Source organism: Anoplopoma fimbria, chromosome 1, assembly GCF_027596085.1.
Source record: "Anoplopoma fimbria isolate UVic2021 breed Golden Eagle Sablefish chromosome 1, Afim_UVic_2022, whole genome shotgun sequence".
NCBI lineage: Eukaryota > Metazoa > Chordata > Actinopteri > Perciformes > Anoplopomatidae > Anoplopoma > Anoplopoma fimbria.
In genome coordinates this window covers 28,334,481-28,352,217 of record NC_072449.1, presented here as the reverse complement: position 1 = coordinate 28,352,217, position 17,737 = coordinate 28,334,481, and the positions used below count along the sequence as shown (strand labels likewise).

General features: G+C 40.6%; 1 protein-coding gene across 2 annotated transcripts in view; it reads right to left on the bottom strand.

Moving 5' to 3' along the window:
* The window catches only part of LOC129108971 (spectrin beta chain, non-erythrocytic 1-like), a 67,725-nt gene extending 50,471 nt beyond the window's left edge, over positions 1-17,254 (bottom strand). For both annotated transcript variants that reach the window (XM_054620900.1, XM_054620974.1), the window contains exons 1-14: positions 17,110-17,254; positions 16,010-16,161; positions 15,422-15,595; positions 8,171-8,262; positions 7,940-8,020; positions 7,707-7,822; positions 7,416-7,528; positions 6,747-6,934; positions 6,031-6,148; positions 5,650-5,808; positions 4,503-4,805; positions 4,128-4,278; positions 2,646-2,782; positions 1,216-1,365 (exon numbers count right to left, since the gene is read on the bottom strand). In XM_054620900.1, coding sequence (XP_054476875.1) covers positions 1,216-1,365; positions 2,646-2,782; positions 4,128-4,278; positions 4,503-4,805; positions 5,650-5,808; positions 6,031-6,148; positions 6,747-6,934; positions 7,416-7,528; positions 7,707-7,822; positions 7,940-8,020; positions 8,171-8,262; positions 15,422-15,595; positions 16,010-16,161; positions 17,110-17,254 — 2,079 coding nt within the window. The remainder of the gene's footprint in view (positions 1-1,215; positions 1,366-2,645; positions 2,783-4,127; positions 4,279-4,502; positions 4,806-5,649; positions 5,809-6,030; positions 6,149-6,746; positions 6,935-7,415; positions 7,529-7,706; positions 7,823-7,939; positions 8,021-8,170; positions 8,263-15,421; positions 15,596-16,009; positions 16,162-17,109) is intronic.
* Positions 17,255-17,737: the final 483 nt, after the last annotated feature.

The following is a 17,737-nucleotide window of genomic DNA, read 5'->3' as shown; positions in this document are numbered from 1 at the left end:
TTGGTCTTCTCCGTGCTCCTGCTTCTTAACAGATGGTCAACTGACCAGCAATATTAAATTATATTAAAACACCCATGTGATGTTTCACAACAAGTACGAGTTCACAAACAAGAAAAAAAAAAGCATGTAATAAATGCAGATAAATACAATATGAAAGTGAGCTACATGTTTAAAAGTATGACTGTTTCAAACTGTGAACCATTTGGATTCTACGAATGAAAATGTACTAAAAAAAGAGCAGGGCTGATATAACAACTGTATTTGTACTATTATTATTAAAATTATTTTAGTAAGTTAAAAGCAGCAAAAATACTATTTAGGATAAGGAAGCCTTTATTTATCCTCTCTTAAAGTGACCAGATTCCTTTGACAAAAACAGTTATTTTACCTTGCAGAATAAGGGGGTCGCTGGTCTATTGCCGCCTCCATCAGTTAGTTAGTTTTGATGTGGTATTGCGTAATTTTGGTTTTTTAAAGGGTTACTATTTTGGGTTCACCACAATCACAATAACACAAACAAATTAGCAAATGGAGGCAGTGATAGTACAGGCAAAGCAAAAAAAATGCTGTTTTTTTCCAATGGAGTCTGTTTTTTTTAAAAGAGCATTGATGGATATAATGGCTTCAAATCCTCTTTGGAAATGCGAGTGTAAGTGATGGAATATTCTAAATAGAGCGTACACTTAAACTGACTGTTGTTGTTTTTATTTAGTTGGGCCTTTTTTAGATGTCTAAAATAAATTTTACTGGTGCCCCCACTAAGTCTTGCTCCAGTGCTGTTACTCCTGTCTGTTTCTCCAAACTTGGAGCATGTCAACCATTATCTATTGTAGTTAATACATTTACTATGGATAAATAACTCATACAACCCCACTTCAAGACATTCAAACTGGCCCGGGTTCAATTCCCGGGCTAGACGAGCCTTCTGTGTGGAGTTTGCATGTTCTCCCCGTGTCAGCGCAGGTTCTCTCCGGGTTCTCCAGCTTCCTCCCACAGTCCAAAGACATACAGCTTAGGTAAATTGAAGACTCTAAATTGCCCCTAGGTGTGGATGTGATCGTAAATGGTTGTCTGTCTCTATATGTCAGCCCTGTGATAGTCTGGAGACCTGTCCAGGGGAACCCTGCCTTCGCACAATGACAGCTGGGATCGGCTCCAGGTGCTGTAGGTATTCCAGGTTCTCATTCTCACACACACAGATACATGCACACACACCTGCAGCTGCGACCGGTGAGCCAGCAGTTCTCCAGCCAGGGTCTTGTGTTTTTGTAGTAACTTCAGCACACTGCTCAGGTCCTTCCCGTAACCCTGAGCTCCCAGGATGGCGCTCTTCTCCCTAATCCAGGCCTCCGACTCCTCCAGCTCCTAACAGGAGAACAAAGATTGACATTTTAACATTCAAACAAAGATATTATTTAAAAATATATTTTATCAATGAAAATATAAAAAGGAAAAGTGGGAAAAGAAAAAAGCAAGTCAAAGATAATACATGCAAAGAAAACAGAAAGGAAAAACTATGTAATGGAACAGTCCTTTCTGTAATGCCTAAAGTCCATCTAACATTGATCCCAGTCTGTTTCTGAGAGCCTCCCAAAAAGGCAGAAGGGGAATTAGCCAAACGAATCAGTAATGTGATGTAATTAGTGATTCAACAGTGTGAACGGATGACTCTTTGGACGAAATCTTCTATTCTCATTAAAAACTCATTACTTTCATAGTCCGCTCTAAAAGCTTACTCACTAACACTAATAACTCATTCATCATCTCTGTGTTAGTGACTCTGTGAGTGATAGACAGCTTCTTCTTTTTATACAGGTGCCAAATAAGACAAGATGTGCATGTAACAGAGCACAGGTGTTGGAATTTAGATTTTACCTGAGTGTTCAAAAGATTAGAGGGTAGGTCCAAAAAAGGACAGCTTAATTTGACTAAAATGTCTTTATGTATGAGCATAACAAATGGGATTATAATTTGTACCTTCCCTTCCGGCCTACAAGAGAGACAGCTGTATTATTCATTAATACTTTAGTAATGATATACTTCAAAACACGAAAAAAAATCCTCACTGCACTGCAGAATATTTTGTTCTTGTGCAAAAGTAGCAGAGTGTTGTTATTTTGAATACAGTATTTTGCTGTGTGATCTATCATCTCTTCAGTAGCGTTAGATTTCTCCTCTATATAGCATCTACGGGTATTAAAATGTTGTTAACTTAAGGTTGATTGGTGAATATAATAAGTTAAAAGGCAGAGTGAGTAAGATTTTCCCTCAAAAGCAATGTATAGATATCTTTAAAGCTGCTGCAGGTTTGAGATGATGAATTATTTGGAAATCCAAACACAAAGACTGACACCCCTTCAAATGTCTTAAGTTGTTCCGAATGGATGAAATTTAAGGTGGAGTCATGTTCTGATTGTTTTATTGAGAGACGCAATGATCATTTAAATACTGGGATAATGGCGCACATTTTAAGACGGCCTCTCATTGGAGGACATTCATGGTGTTGCACTTGGTTGTGCATGAGAAAAGGTATTGAAATAATTGTGAAAAAAATGTAACTGTTTGCAGCATCCAGATGGGATTTACTGGCCGCCTTAATTTGCTAAGAGCAATCAACACGACATTATCCCGTCGCCCCACCCTACCTGAAAGAAGGCCCACAGTTGTCTCGACTCCTCCAGCTCATCACGCCTTTTAGCCGCCAGTTGCTTCAGCTCCTCCAGACAGGAAGAGACGTGGTTGACACGGTTACAGATCACCTGGGGGTCGCACGGTTGGTAACCTGGGAAACAACAACATTAGGAAAATTACAGTAAAAAAACAAAACAAATGGATAAAGCACTTCATTGGTTTCAGTGGTGTTCTATGAGCTGGACTATCTAAAAAGTGTACTGAGCAGATCCCCTTACTGATATCGAGTTGTCTCAAGGTCAAATACATCTCCACTGGACTAAATGAAATCAATAGAGCTCTATTTCAGTAGCCTGGGAAACAGTTGGGAAACAGTTGTCACCTCTTCATTTCTACTCAATTAATCCTATAGTTTGTGCCAAAGGTCAAATTTATAAAATAATGGAGAGATGTTGTAGTTATCGTGGATGCACCATTCAGCCTATTTTCAGTCCTGATACCAATACCTGGCTTCAGGTATCGGCCGCTAACGAGTACCAATCTGATGCCAGTGTTCAATAAATGAGCTGTATTACTCACTTTGTGGAAGTGACTGGGATCATTCTTCAATGAGTAAGGCAGCATTGCTTCCCTAACATTGTAAAACCAAATGTAACTAATACATATATAGATATAAATGCACCGTATTGTTAGTTTCTCAAATAATGGCACCCGATACCAGATCGTCATATTGTCACCGATACCCAATACAGCTAATTGAGTCTGTACCGATATCAGTATCAGTAAAAGTAACGTTGAATATATAATAATTGTGCACATCCTGTAGCTCTTATCAATACATAAGTTGGCTTTTGTACCAAAATATGCATCAAATGTAATAACTGCTCTTTTTAGCGTTCTGATTAACATCCTGCAGTCAAAATAGGGCTGCCGCGTTTAGACGGCCTCATCGATGACGTCAGCGCTGAAAATGCATCGACATCAATAGTTTAGAAAACCTTTTGTCCTTGGAGGGACTAAATAAACTCATAAAGCTATAATATCATCTGCCTGCAACTGAAGAAAGACAACAGAACAAGTGTTCAGAACACACCGGCAAAAGTGGTTTTGATTACAAACAGAGGTAAGTGTACTGTAAGAATATGGGGCTCACATTTTGTTACTCTCATGATACCTATCTATATTTAAGTGTATTTCCTTTTGTTCTGTGCTGCTTTTTTCAATCACATACCCTTCAGTTAGTCAAAATAAAATGAACTTAAATAACATAATTTGATATTTTGGATGAGAATGAATACAAATATGGCACTGTTTACAAACTGTGAATATCAGTACAATACAACAGCGTCACACAAGATCATTCCTTCCAGTTGCTTCTAACCACATCAAAACTGCATTTGTCTTCATGCCAGCCCTCATAACAGGCAATACTAACTAAAAACCCTGAAAGACTTTTTATTTAATATAAAGCTAAAGACAGATGTGTGTATATTTACCCTCTATCGTGGTGAATTTGAGTGCAGCGGTGTTGAGCGTCTCGACCCTCTCGGCCTGCACTGCAATGTCGGCTTCTTGCAGGCTGTGTTTCTGCAGCAAGTCGTCCACCTCCAGAAGATGCTTCCCAAAGTCCTTGGACAGAAGCGTGACCTGAGACGGATCAGGAGGCGACAGGGAACACGTGTGATGTAAAGTGATTATGTCATCTTTCTTCTTTGACTGTCTGTCTTTCTGGATCTCCCCTTTCTATTTTTCACTCTCCGAGTCCACTATTTCTGTCCTCTGTCTTTATCTAACTACTGAATACAGCAGAGTGTCATTCTCGTCCCCTCTCCCTCTCTCTCTCTCTCTCTCTCTCTCACAGCCTGCAGTACCTGTGTGTCCTCCATCCAGTCGATCATGTAAACCATGTCCTGGAACGTCTTCTGCAGGGCCAGGTTCTTCTCCAGCCGGGTCCTCCTCCCAGCAACCAGCTCCTTCAGCAGACTCCACTGGCCCAGGATGTTCTCCTTGCGTGCCAGGATACGCCGGATGTCGTAGTATCCCTCTGCCTCCATCTCTGCCGCGAGCTCCACCACCACGCCGATTCGCTCTTCATACGAGGCGATGTCCGCCTCGATGGCCTCGTGTTTCTTCATTGCGGCCTCAACTGCTGGTAGGTCGTAGCCAAAATTGTCCTGTAGGCGAAAAGAAGAACAATTTGAAAGCAAAAGGTGTGAGAGTGGGGAGACAAAGGGGGAGAAGTGAAAAGAGAGAGTGAAGGAAGACTAATGTAATGAAGATTAACCACTGAATCTATAACGATATTCTCTGTTACAGGCCTACTTTGTGATTTAGACTGATATAGTTGGTATAGCACATTTTAATTCTAAACTCAGTATAACATCCAGATCCCATTAATATGCAAATATTTTTTTCATTTCCAAAGTTAAACTGTTGGACAAAAGATGTCTCCAAGGCACTGTGAGTTCTGAGTTTCATAAGAAGCCTTTAATATTACATGACCGACATTAACGTGTCTCGTCTGAAAGCCTTCGTCAGGGTGCTGAGGTACAAAACAAACAGAGACAAGTTGCATACTGGTTCACAATTGGCTTTTAGACTCATAGTGATTACATAAATCGTGCTCGTATGTGCATGTCCCAAACTCAAATTTAGTACCTTCACAGCATCAAACTCTGCTAGTAAATCTGTCGGCAAAGTGAAGCTCAAACATCCAAATGAAGGGACTATAAGCAAAACACATTTTTGAGAGGAACTATGCAGTGAGACTAATGCAGTTTACACATAAAGTTAAAAATGTATCTGTTATTTATCATTATGACACTAATCCTCTGCAATATTTAACTTTGCATTATTTCAAAAGGGGAAAATACTGGGCATAATACATTAAATATTATTTCTAAAGGGAAATGTAACTGCAGAGCCAAACTAAAGACTTAGCAGGTCATCTATTTCCCCCACACAGTCAAACCCTCTTGCTCAGTCTTCACTGGGGAAGCAGCTGCATGAGGTCCTTACCTGCGACACGAGTCTCTGGTTCTCATTGAGCCAGGCTTGTCTCATGGTGGTTTTGTGATCAAAGCACTGAGCCAGCAGCTCCAGCTTCTCCTGACGAATCAGCTCCTTGCGCAGAGCCACGCCCCTCTCATGTTCCGCCTTCTCTAGCCTCTCCCAGGCCTTGACAGAAAAGGACAAACAAACGAACAGTTAAATGGTGGTAATGTAACAGAGTAAGAAAAGTAACGGAAAATGTGTTTTCTCTCTGTGGGTATTCTCTCAACTGTTAAAGTGTGATGTTTTTATTAATCAATAACTCGTATTATTTGATGCTTGATTCTTTAGTAAAAGGTGAAATACTGTGCATTTAGGAAAACAACACAGCTGGTGGGTGTATATGACCTTGTTGATGTCTGAGATGAGCTTCCCATCATGAGGCACGTAGGGTTTCTGGTTGTTGGCTCGAAGTTTGCTTTGGATGGTGAACAGAAGGACCTCGAGATTCCCCTTCTCCTGAAACCTGAGCGAGAAACAGAAAGCAATAGTTAGTGAGTGAGTTGTCTTGCTCAAGGGCATGTTGGCACGGTGAATGCTTGCCAACAGGGAGGTTTGAGTCTACTGCATGTACACCTGGGTGTTGAATAATTATTTGAACCAATATTGGGACATATTCTGAACCACTTGATAAATAAGAGTGATCTTTTATATAAAACACATTAAGGAAGACACTTGGATTTATCGTAAAAACTAGTCAATTCTGAGAGGTATGTCAATTATGGCCAGAACCAATTCTTCTATAATAACTGCGTTATCTGCTGATTATTTCTTAATAAATCAATTGTTTTGTCTATAAACTGTCAGAAAACACAACAGTGAGAATTTCCCATTATGATTCCAAGTTCAAGGTGATGTTGGTACATTTTCTTTGTATCGACTTAGAGATTAATGTAATGTGTTTGAAGCTACAATCAGAGTACAAGCAGTGTCTTAATGACGACTAACTCTTCAGTAAAGGGTATGCATTATTCATACGCGTGCATGAGTATGATTACTTATGTTTGAAAAAATGTCCCCAAAAATATCAAGATGCCATTCCACAAATTATCGAAAAAACTTACTTGATGGGCTTCTCGATGGTGCAGTAGGTCGTGAAGGCCTGCAGCTGCTGCTGAACTCCGGTCAGCGAGTTGGCAAACTTCTGGTTGCTGATGACAGCGATGGTCTTTTCTATCCAGTCCAGCAGGTCTGAGGCCAGAGCCTCGTAGCGGTTGACGATCTTCTCCGCGTCAACGCAGTTGTCAAGGACCTGAGTCAGACGGACGGAGGGAGGTCAGGAGCACATTCAGAGACAAAGAACTGGATTAAGATTTAAGAAGGAATTATCATATCATATCACATGTAAATTTCTCTATCTTTTAAATGTTCAACGACATATGTTCTGCCGCTAAGGGTTTCTTTCCACTCAATCAAAACAATAACAAAAGACAGAGTTTGGTAACATCATTAAATTGTGTTGTTCAGTGTTCAGGATTTTGTTTTAATCCTCATCCTCTTCAAAACAAATACAATTGTTGAAACATTTGAGACTATGTAAGTACATAACAAAATATATAATTAGTTATTTTAAGACATTTTAATAAGAAAAAGTAACATATTTGACTCTAAGCCAGCGCACTTTTTGATGATTTGTTTATTGTGTTTTATCTGACTAAAACACAAGCCACTGCTGGCCCTTTATTAAATGTCTCTATGTGTGTGTGTATCTCCACATGTGTGAGACTTGGTACCTTGCCAACCCTCTTGCCCTCCACAATAAGAGCCTTCATCTTGGAGAAGTAGTGGTAGTAGGAGACCACATACGTGATGATGGACTTTTCGTCTGGGTTCTCTGTGTTCACATCTGAGACGGAGGGAGTTGGTGGAGACAGAGATCAGAGGAGTTAACGTCTGCTTGACTTCAGGTGGAAGCACAATCTAACTATAAATATCAGTGAGTGAATACGATTTTTTTACTGTATTTTGTGATGCTGTATGTGATGTGTGTCTGACTGAATATGAAACCAGCTGAACATTCTCACCCTCGGGGTCGAGGAGTTTGGTGAGGCCCAGGTGCTGCTCAGCGATGTTGAAGGCTTGCTGGAGGTTGTGGGTTGCGTTGGACCGCGTCAGCTTGTTAAATTCTATCAGGTCGGACCTGGAGGGTGTAAGATGATGAAACTGAATTTGTCATGTTTTTTATGACACTAATCCTCAAATCAGTCCAACCAGCTACACGTCTCTCCACAGAGACGTAAATAAAAATACTACCTACCTGTGTCTGTGTATGAGGGCGTTGAAGGCGAGGCCGTCCCTCCAGCAGGTGGTGAAGTTCTGGATGTTGACCTCAGGGTACCTGGAGCATGGAAAGAATATCCTGTCTCACAACTTGAAATGGAAACCGAGAACATAACACAACATACCTCCTTGGTACATTTACATAAACAGTCATGTCATTCTCAGTTGCAGCTTTCAGACTCCTGTATTTTTGGATTCTGCTGCTCACCCTGCGGTCTTCATCTGGCACCAGAGCAGCAGGGCATCCTTGGCAGAGCGAGTTTCTCTGTTGTCCTCTGTCTCTATTTTGATCACCTGGATCTAGAACAAGAACACAGTTCAGTGTTACCGGATGAGACATCGTGGCACAGACCCTACAAATTCTGTCTCATAAAGTTTTATGCTTTTTCGGTATTTACCTCTTCCTCACTGAAGACTGTGTCTACGAGTGTGTGGAATTTCAACCATCCTCCGTCAGATGTTTTGTTTAGTTAGTTTTTTGCTTATTGGTTATTATATGGCTATGCATCTTAAAAAAGATCATAAGCACTGATTTAATCTGTGATTAAACTAAAGTAAAGTAACTATTGTTAAGATTTGTCTAACTGTGAAAAAGTTTGTCACCAACTTTAATCCTACCCACAAAGGCTCTGATTGGCTTAGGAGTTTCTCCAACTGGGGAAACAGCCATGCGAACAACACAAACCTTTTTTGCAACACTTAAAAATGTATAAATATATATAAAACTGAGATCAGGACGTCTTGACTCAGTCAAGAGCAGAATTCCTAAAAACAGTATTCCTGAAAACACGAAGAAACGCACACAGTGAGAGGGGTTTAACAGTAAAAGCAGATAAGAGCAGTAAGAGCTGAGGGTCTTGAAGCAGGGAAGTGCGGAGCCTTTGTAACGCCTGATGATAGGTGACAGTGACAGCCATTCAGCCGATAACATCACAGTGACATGATCGAAGGTAATTGGGGACATGACACCCTGGAATCAGCTGCTACCCATGTCGTTAGGCACAACACTACACCCACGCACACAGCCTTAAATATAAAAGCACACACACACACACACACACACACACACACACACACACACACACACACACACACACACACACACACACACACACACACACACACACACACACACACACACACACAATCACAATGCCTGCGCACAAACAGACACGCAGAAGATGAACACTACACATGAACACAAATAGAGACCAGATAAGGTTTTGGGATCATGCTGAAATCCTTTGTCCGTCTCTTCACCCTAAGGGATCATCACAATGTGAAACCAGCACTAAATGTTATTTCAGTGGCAGCTACGTCATATTTAATAAAAAACAATGAATCAACTACTGTTAAGAAATATTCATATCATTGTAAATTAAATATCAGACATTGGGCCAATACCGACTCAAATAGCCGGATTGGGTATCGGTGTGACAATGGACCCAATCTATTCAAATCAATTCTATGTTTAGATAATCTAGATTATACCGGAATTTTAATTCCTGTAGGAGTTTTGACAAAATTGTTGCTGCATTTAAAAGGTTTACACTTGAATTTAAATCCCTGTTCATTTTGAAGATTCTATTTACCAAGTTCCTGTTGTATGATTTATCATTTTAATAACAAAACTACAATTTAATAAATGTATTTCAATGTATATATTTGTTGCATTAAGTTTTACAAAGTTAGCAAATAAATGTTTTGAGTCGAGCCTGATGCCTTACTAATGAAAAGGATGATCCCAGTCACTACACAGATAATGAATTAAACGCCGGCATCTGATCGGTACTCGGTATGGGCCGATACCAAAAGCCCAGGTACCGCTATCGGTGTCAGGACTGAAAGAGTCGGATCGGTGCATCCACATATCAAATGACTGATCAGTAAATCCCACAAATAATGAGTGGAATAATCATTCAAAATTATGAGGCAGCTGCTGTCCTAGCAGGAGAAAATACAAAGAAACTAACCATGTTTCAGGTAAAAAAAATACTAACAGAATTCACACTTCAACATGTTTCCTATGGTTTGGCTATTATGATGTGAAATGTGTCTGCTGTTACTAAATTGTTCTTTCTTTGCTGTTGACTTGTGCCAGATGAACCCACAGGGAATGTCTAAAATGTTGCAAACATCTCACCAATAACTGGTACATAATCTACATCTTAACTTTCTCAAAAGATAACATATTAGAATGTGCATTCAGTTTAAATCTGAATATATATATATATATATATATATATATATATATATATATATCAAATATTACAGAAAAGCTGCATCAATGTGTCTCAACTCAGACTTATTCTAAACAGCAAGTGAGCTGGCAGTGTGTTAGGTAAGCAAACGCACACACACACACACACACACACACACACACACACACACACACACACACACACACACACACACACACACACACACACACAAGGACATACAGTCACACATATACAACACTATAATTGAAGTCACTGCAAATAACAGCCTGTTATTATTTGTGAATGGTTCTGTAAATACATTAGGATTACCTCTTCCTTTGCCTGTCAATCCTCTCCCTTCTCTCCCCTCTCTCTCTCTCTCTCTCTCCCCCCCTCTCTCTCTGTCTCGCTCACTCTTTCTGCCTGCGTGCAGTTACTGCAGTGGTTCGGCCCTACCTGCTGACTGGACAAAGCAAACTCTCCCTTTCGCCACAGAGGAAGGGAGGAAAGGGAAAAAGATGGGGAGATGAGGAGAGACAAAGTGCAAGATAACTGAGAGCCTCGAGGACGACCTTGGACCATTCTCCACCCTACTGATATTATACTGAGCATTTAAATGGTTGGTTAAATTAAGTTATTGACCTTATACACATGCCTTCAGATTTTGAATCAAGACACATATGCTGTTAGTATCAGATTGTATCAGATTTCATGCAAAATCAGACAAAATCATGCAGGTTTAATAGAAACTCCTTCAGCTCAGACTCAAGCGGGGCCTCCGGCATCAACGAGCCCGCTGTGGACAGACCCAGATCCGGCTTCGCTGCCGCCTTTAACCTGCAGTCTGAGTGCTGGCGGGAGGAAGAGAGCTCAGAACCCGGCAGCAGCATCTCCTCCTCCAGCCAGGAGCAGACCTTTAGCCTTGCTGACCTGCTGGTCCCCTCTGGGAGTCAATACCGACTCCATGCTGCTGGGGGCCACAGGCTACATTGCCATTGAAGTGAGGCACGGGGAGAACTAGAACAAGGACTGAGCGAGGAAGACTGTCAGATGCAGCTATTATGACTCACATCCTGCTGCAGTAAAATGAGAGGTTGTCCCAAAGGGAATCTGGGGCCCAGAAACATTACAACTTTCGTCCACAAGGACCGCCAAAATCAAAATAAACATTTTGGGCTGATTTTGTCTGTCTCCCTGGCAGTGCTTCCAAGCACCAGAGTCCCTTTAGAAAATCTCTCATTTTACTACAGCAGGGGTCTGAAAGGCCGACCTTCTCAGTCTTGGTTTTGGTTCTCCCTTGCCTCCCTTATCTCCAGTGGACCCAGCAATACGGCCGGGGTCTTCCAGCAGAGTTGTGTCGGTGTGCCGGGCAGTGAGGTGGAGCTCTGGTCCTGGCCTCTCCTCCCCCCGCCAGAGCTTCTGACTGCTGGTTAAAGGCTGCAGTGAAGATCTTGATCGGTCCACGGTGGGAGGATTTTCTGGTGAACCTGAATGATTTGATCTGATTTAGAGCGGAATCAAATCGGAATAACGAACTAGAAATAGCCAATCAACCTCCTGATAGTCTTGTTTACTTATGAAGGTCATATAGAGGCATCAGTATTAATGTGAGACTGTTTCATAGTCAGTCAAAACCTCCTCACATTAACTTCAACCTTGACTAAGCACACATTACTGAGGGAGAACACTGACTGAAGGTCACAGTTAGACCCCACCCTCTGCTTATACACAACATCAATGCTGGTTGTTTCCCATCAGACAACCATGCTTTTCCCCTATCCTCACTTTTTTCATAATCCCTCTCCATCTTTTACACAAACACACACATACACAGACACACACACACTCCTGAACACCAGTCCTCTGCACTGATCTCCTTTCTCAGCGCATGCAAAATTGAAGAGACCATCGACTGGTGGCTCTTGAGAGCAGGAGAGCGGGATGCCAGCCAAGCTCACAGCTAATGGCGGCAGAGCTAGTAGTCAGCTTACAGTACTAGCCCAAATCTGTACAGTTACAAGCTAGACTTAAAACATGAAAGCCTGTTAGTATCTAAAGCATTGCTGTACCACAGATATTAAATAAATGTGTGCAACACATTTCTACACAGTCCACTTAAAAGGCTTGTCCATATATATATATATATATATATATATATATATATATATATTTTTTTTTTTTTGTTTTTGGGGTTTAATATCATTCTGTAGTTTCCCACTGTTGCTGTCTGTGTGTATTCAAATCCCAAAAGTAGGAACGTTTTAGCTTCCAAAATGCCATTTATCCAAGGCGTTCTAAAGCCATTTTCCTTCGTGACCTAATGTAGGTCTTGCATATTGATGTTGCTACATATAGACCCCCTCACCTGCCTATGTGTGGCTGTATGAGGTACTTATCCGTAGTCAGTGTATTTACTACAGTAGATGGCAGTCTGGAGCGCCCCCAGTTTGGAGAGGCAGACACAAGTACCGGCACAGAGGCTAAGCTAAGAGGACAAGTATCTTGTTTTTTTTGGATCGATGAGAAGGTAACTTTTAAAAAACCATGTGACTAAACTGGTGTGACTGTAAAGGAAAAATATGCTTTCTTCTTTAGGAATAAAACCCATTGTCCTTTGCATTGCCAAAGGACGCTTATTGAGGCAACTTTCTTATCAGTCTGGGATTATGGTGACATTTTATACATGCATGCTTCAGCTGCGACTCTGAAGCCCCTGGATGCTGTTTACCACTCTGATTTTTTACTGGAGATATTTATAATACTCATCATTTGCCTTATTGTTTTTTAACCCTTTACATTGCTTTGTTGTTTTCTTTTAATGTGAGCTCTTATTGAACACGCTCTAATGAATTGATTACGTTGCAGCGGCCGGCTGTTTTTACACAGCTTAGAAGATTCAGTTTTTTCTCACTGTGCACCCGCAACACGGGATAACATGCAGAACAATTTAAAGCTTACCTCACTCTTATCTGTAGAGCAATTTAAATTCTTAATATAATTCTATTCCACTTCCAGTTGTTCTTGTTTTAGTTGATTCATTTACTCTGAATTACAATTGCTTTACTTTTCGTTGAGTTTTTTATTTGTGTTTCTTGGTGCTTGTTAGTGTTGATTCATTTTTTTATTCGGCTATATTGTAAATGATGTCTCTAACTCAATGTATTTTCAAGTTTAAATTAAGGTTGAATGATAATGTACTGCTGTGGATGTCAGGTTAGTTCGTATCCGAAAGTCAAACAATAATAACAAACTAACCAATGGAGGCAGATCAGCGCCTCCTGTGTTTTGGGAGGTAAAGTTACCATATTTGTCAATGGAGCGTTGTGGCATTCAAGAGAGCAAATAACAGCTTCAGTTCCATGTCGGAAAGGGCTGTCTGACAGCGATGTAAAGAGGTGAAAATATTTTAAATATAGCGTACACCGATATTTGATTTTTGTTCATACATTTTCTCTTTCCCATTTTGAAAAAAGAAACTGTAAAGAACACATCATTCAGATTAAACACTGAAACTGACTTTGTACAATGCTATTTGGAACTTTTGTTTGCAAGGACAAAAAAATGATGTCTGTGCAAAGTGTGATCTTATGATTGCAAAAATAATGACCACAAACTGTGACATGCACCCTTACATATCAATAATGCAATAAAGTAACCAGGCTTAAACAGCGAACGTCAAACAACACTCATTTCAACGTTTACACTGAAATGATGAGTCCACTCATACTGCACACAAAGAACATTCGTCTTCTAGCATGACAATGCCGAGTCCCAGGAGACAGCTGCTGGGAGGCTGTGCACCATGAATGTTACAGGAGGGTCTGAATAATGCTATACAAGCATTTTGTGCCAAAGCTACGCTGCAGCGCTGGAGCGTGATGAAGAGGCTGCTGCTGTACTTACATGGCAGGAACTGATCCTGTATCACTGCTGCTAAGGCGTGGAACCCATGTGTGTGTGTGTGAGTATGTGTGTCAGTTTGTGTGATATAATTTGCATGTGCATGTGTTTATGGAGTGTGTATGTAGGGGTGTGTGTGTGTGTGGGTGTGTGTGTGTTGTGTCCTTGTCGAAGAGCAGACTGGAAGGCGACTGCTACCTTCGAGGCCTCTGAGCCCTGAGTGACATTCAGGCTTTACCCAAACACCGCTGTCGCTGTCGCACTCTGATGATGCGGCAGTTGTGACCAGCCTCCCCCCCTCCCCCCAAAAAACATAACCGCTGGCAGCTCGTCCTAAATGAAGCCGCTGCTGATGACAGCATCCTTGTGCTTCAGTAGGTAGCCTTTGAACGCGCGCCAGCATCACAGTGCATTTATGGAGAAGCTCACTTTTAAGCCTTCGTGTCCCACGGGGAACATTCAGTTTTGGAAAGTCAGTTGCTGATATCGGACCACTTCCAGGCTTATATTTACAATCTTACAACCCCTGCTGATTTTTTTAAGCAATAGTCATTTAATGTTATTCAATTTCAAGATTACCTCTCTATATTTTTACATAGGCGGAATCCACCATTCCAACACCGGATTTGAATTTCTTTCGCACAGCATAAGATCCAGTTTTCAGTCTCAAATCAGAGCTGTATTAAATCACTGCAAATGAAAACTGAAAGTTCTTCCTGCAGCTGCTTCACATAGGACTGACTTTTGTTGTGAAGCAGTTGAAAGACACTCAATATATTTGTCACGGAGGTTAGTGCCGACTGTGATCGTCTAATCAAGACATGGTCAGTTTCTGCATTTTCTTTGACCACGGATCAGAAATAAAGATCGCAGGGAGTAAAACAACAACAACGACCAGCCACAGTGAGCTGTTAGATGAAGACACTCACTAAGGTAACCAACTTTATTGTTTCGTGAAAAACTTCTTGAGCCGTGCTCAGCATGAGGTCAAAGCACGGTTGCAATAAATTGTGACTAACTACAACAACGTGAGTTTATTTGGTTGCAATGTAAACAGATGCACCAGCTGATAGTCTGTTATGTTTCTCAAAAAGTGTCCTATCCTTTAAACTGCACAAGCGGTTGCCATGGTAACCACGCCAAATCAACCAACGAGAAATCTTATTATAACAGTTACTAAATTCAGAGCTTCCTCACTGTTCATATAGAAAACTGGTAACAAAAGTCATATATACACCAAAATCGTGTTTTGCTCATTGCCATCATAAATCTCTCAAACCTAGCCACTACATCACGGAGCTGTGATGAAATGCCAAAATCCTAACAATACATAGGTGCTTTATATGGGTTGTGTTCACCTGAAAGCGTAGGATGATGGTCCACATAAGGCCCAGGGTGAGACGGTGGTTTCCGTCCACAATGTCGTGGGAACCCACATTTTCCAGGTGAACCCTCTGTTCTTTAAGGAACTGCAGGGCTTTGTCCACGTTCTCCAGGCAGTGGATCCGCATACGACCCCTTGTAGGCCTCGGCTGGGGGGGGGACATCATAGGGATTATAAACAGAGACAACTTTTGCAAAAAAACATACACAGCCATCAGTTTGGATTTTACTACAAATTTTGTAAACACAGGACTAGAGCTAAAGCTTTGAGAATTTTCGAAAAAAAGGTGAAAGAATGATAAGTTCAGGAACAAGCGATCTCGTGAGGTAGCTAGGTAACATAGCTAATATTGAGCCAATAATTTATTGATTCATGTATTTGTTCGGAAAGGCTGCATACAGCACCTTCAACCGATACAACTTTACATCCTGTGACGGATCATTAAACTGATACAAAACTGATACCAAGCCCATTATATTTTGCCGTTATGTGCATGTGTGTGTGTGTGTGTGTGTGTGTGTGTGTGTGTGTGTGTGTGTGTGTGTGTGTGTGTGTGTCCCACCAGCAGCTCTCCACTGAGGACCTCCAGCAGTCTGGTGAGCATGTATCCATCCCTCAGGTCGTTGTAGAGGTCTGCTATGCGACAGGACACTCTGGCCAGATGGGAGTTAACCCACTTGGTAAAAGTCTTCTTCTGCACTGCATCTCGCTCATCTGAGGGAAATTAAAGAATCAGTGTGACATCAGAGGGGGGGGGTCTTTCTCTTAATGAGTCAAAATCAAATAAATCAAATTGTGCTTACACTGTAACCAATTGTTGTTCATTTACAGACAATTTTCAACACTAATCTACTGTATTTATGTAACACTCACTCCATGTGTTGTTTTGACAGACTGACTTTATCCAATTAAGCCACAAGAGACTTTGTTATTATTAGCTTTATAAGCATTGATGGACTTTAAAAGGATAAATCTTGAGCCTACCGAACAGTTTTTATTCTCCTACTTAAAATATCTTTGGCTTGTTTAGCTGGGTCGTCCAAGTGTTTTTTGTACAGTAGAAGTATTTATGTTGACACTGCAGTGTTAAATAGAAGTTTGTTTGATTTATATCCTTTCTAATTTGTTTGTTGCATATGTTTCATCATTTCCATAATGATGCAGATACCTGTACCCCACAGAACAATAAAGTTCTAATGTTCAAAGTATTGCAGATTGATATTTTAGATATTCTAAACTGCTTAATTGAGTTATTGTATTATCAATTTTGCATGTTTACAGTAAACACTGAGAATTAGTAATCTAACCTCCTATGCAGAATGTTACCGTAAATTCAAATAATCACAGAAATATACTGCATTCATTTTTACTGTAATAGACTGTTGTTCAACAGTATGACTACTGTAGAATTACAGTATATTGCTATAATTACAGTGTATCGCTATACTCTGCTGCCAGCAATATACTGTTATTTGGCAGAAAAATTATTTACAGTGTACTTTGTAATGTAAAAAACAAGCCATAGATAAATCTTGATAAAACTATTGAACAGAAGAAATTTAAAACTTAAAATTCAAAACAGCAAATTATCAACACACCATGTCTCCGATGCAGTGCGTGTGCTGTATGGATATGAGTAATCATGTGTGTGTGACCTCTGACCTGCCAGGGCCCTGATGCGAGAGCACTCGAACAGCTTGGAGCTGGTGCACTCCGTCTCCCAGAATCCCGAGCTGCTTGGTCGGTTGTTGTTGTTGAGCTGGCGCTGGGCTTCCGCGTTGTCCAGGTCTGGGGAGGCATTAGCCATCGCGCCCGACGCCCTGCACACACACACACACACACACACACACACACACACACACACACACACACACATGAGCACATGATGTTTACGGGAACTTATTTGCCATGAATCAAGTCAAATGGTTACAGCCTCAAAGTACACCTTTAGAGCTGATTATATTAGTAAATCACTCAATTACTTGTCTTTTTTATCAGCAAAAAATTTAAAACTTTCTCTAGTTTCAGCTTCTCAAAGGTGAATATTTCATCTTTGGGTTTTGAGTCAGTTAAAATAAGAAATTTGAAGACTTCACCTTGAATTCTGGGAAATTCAAATGGTCATTTCCCAATTTATATATTAAATGATTTATCAATGAATCAAGAAAAGAATCTGCAGATTACTTGATAATGAAAATAATCGTTAGTTGCCGCCCTAATGTTACTATCAGTAAAATAAGTGGTGCTTAAACTCAATAGACAGTTTTGTTTAAAATGGTTAAAATGCTGT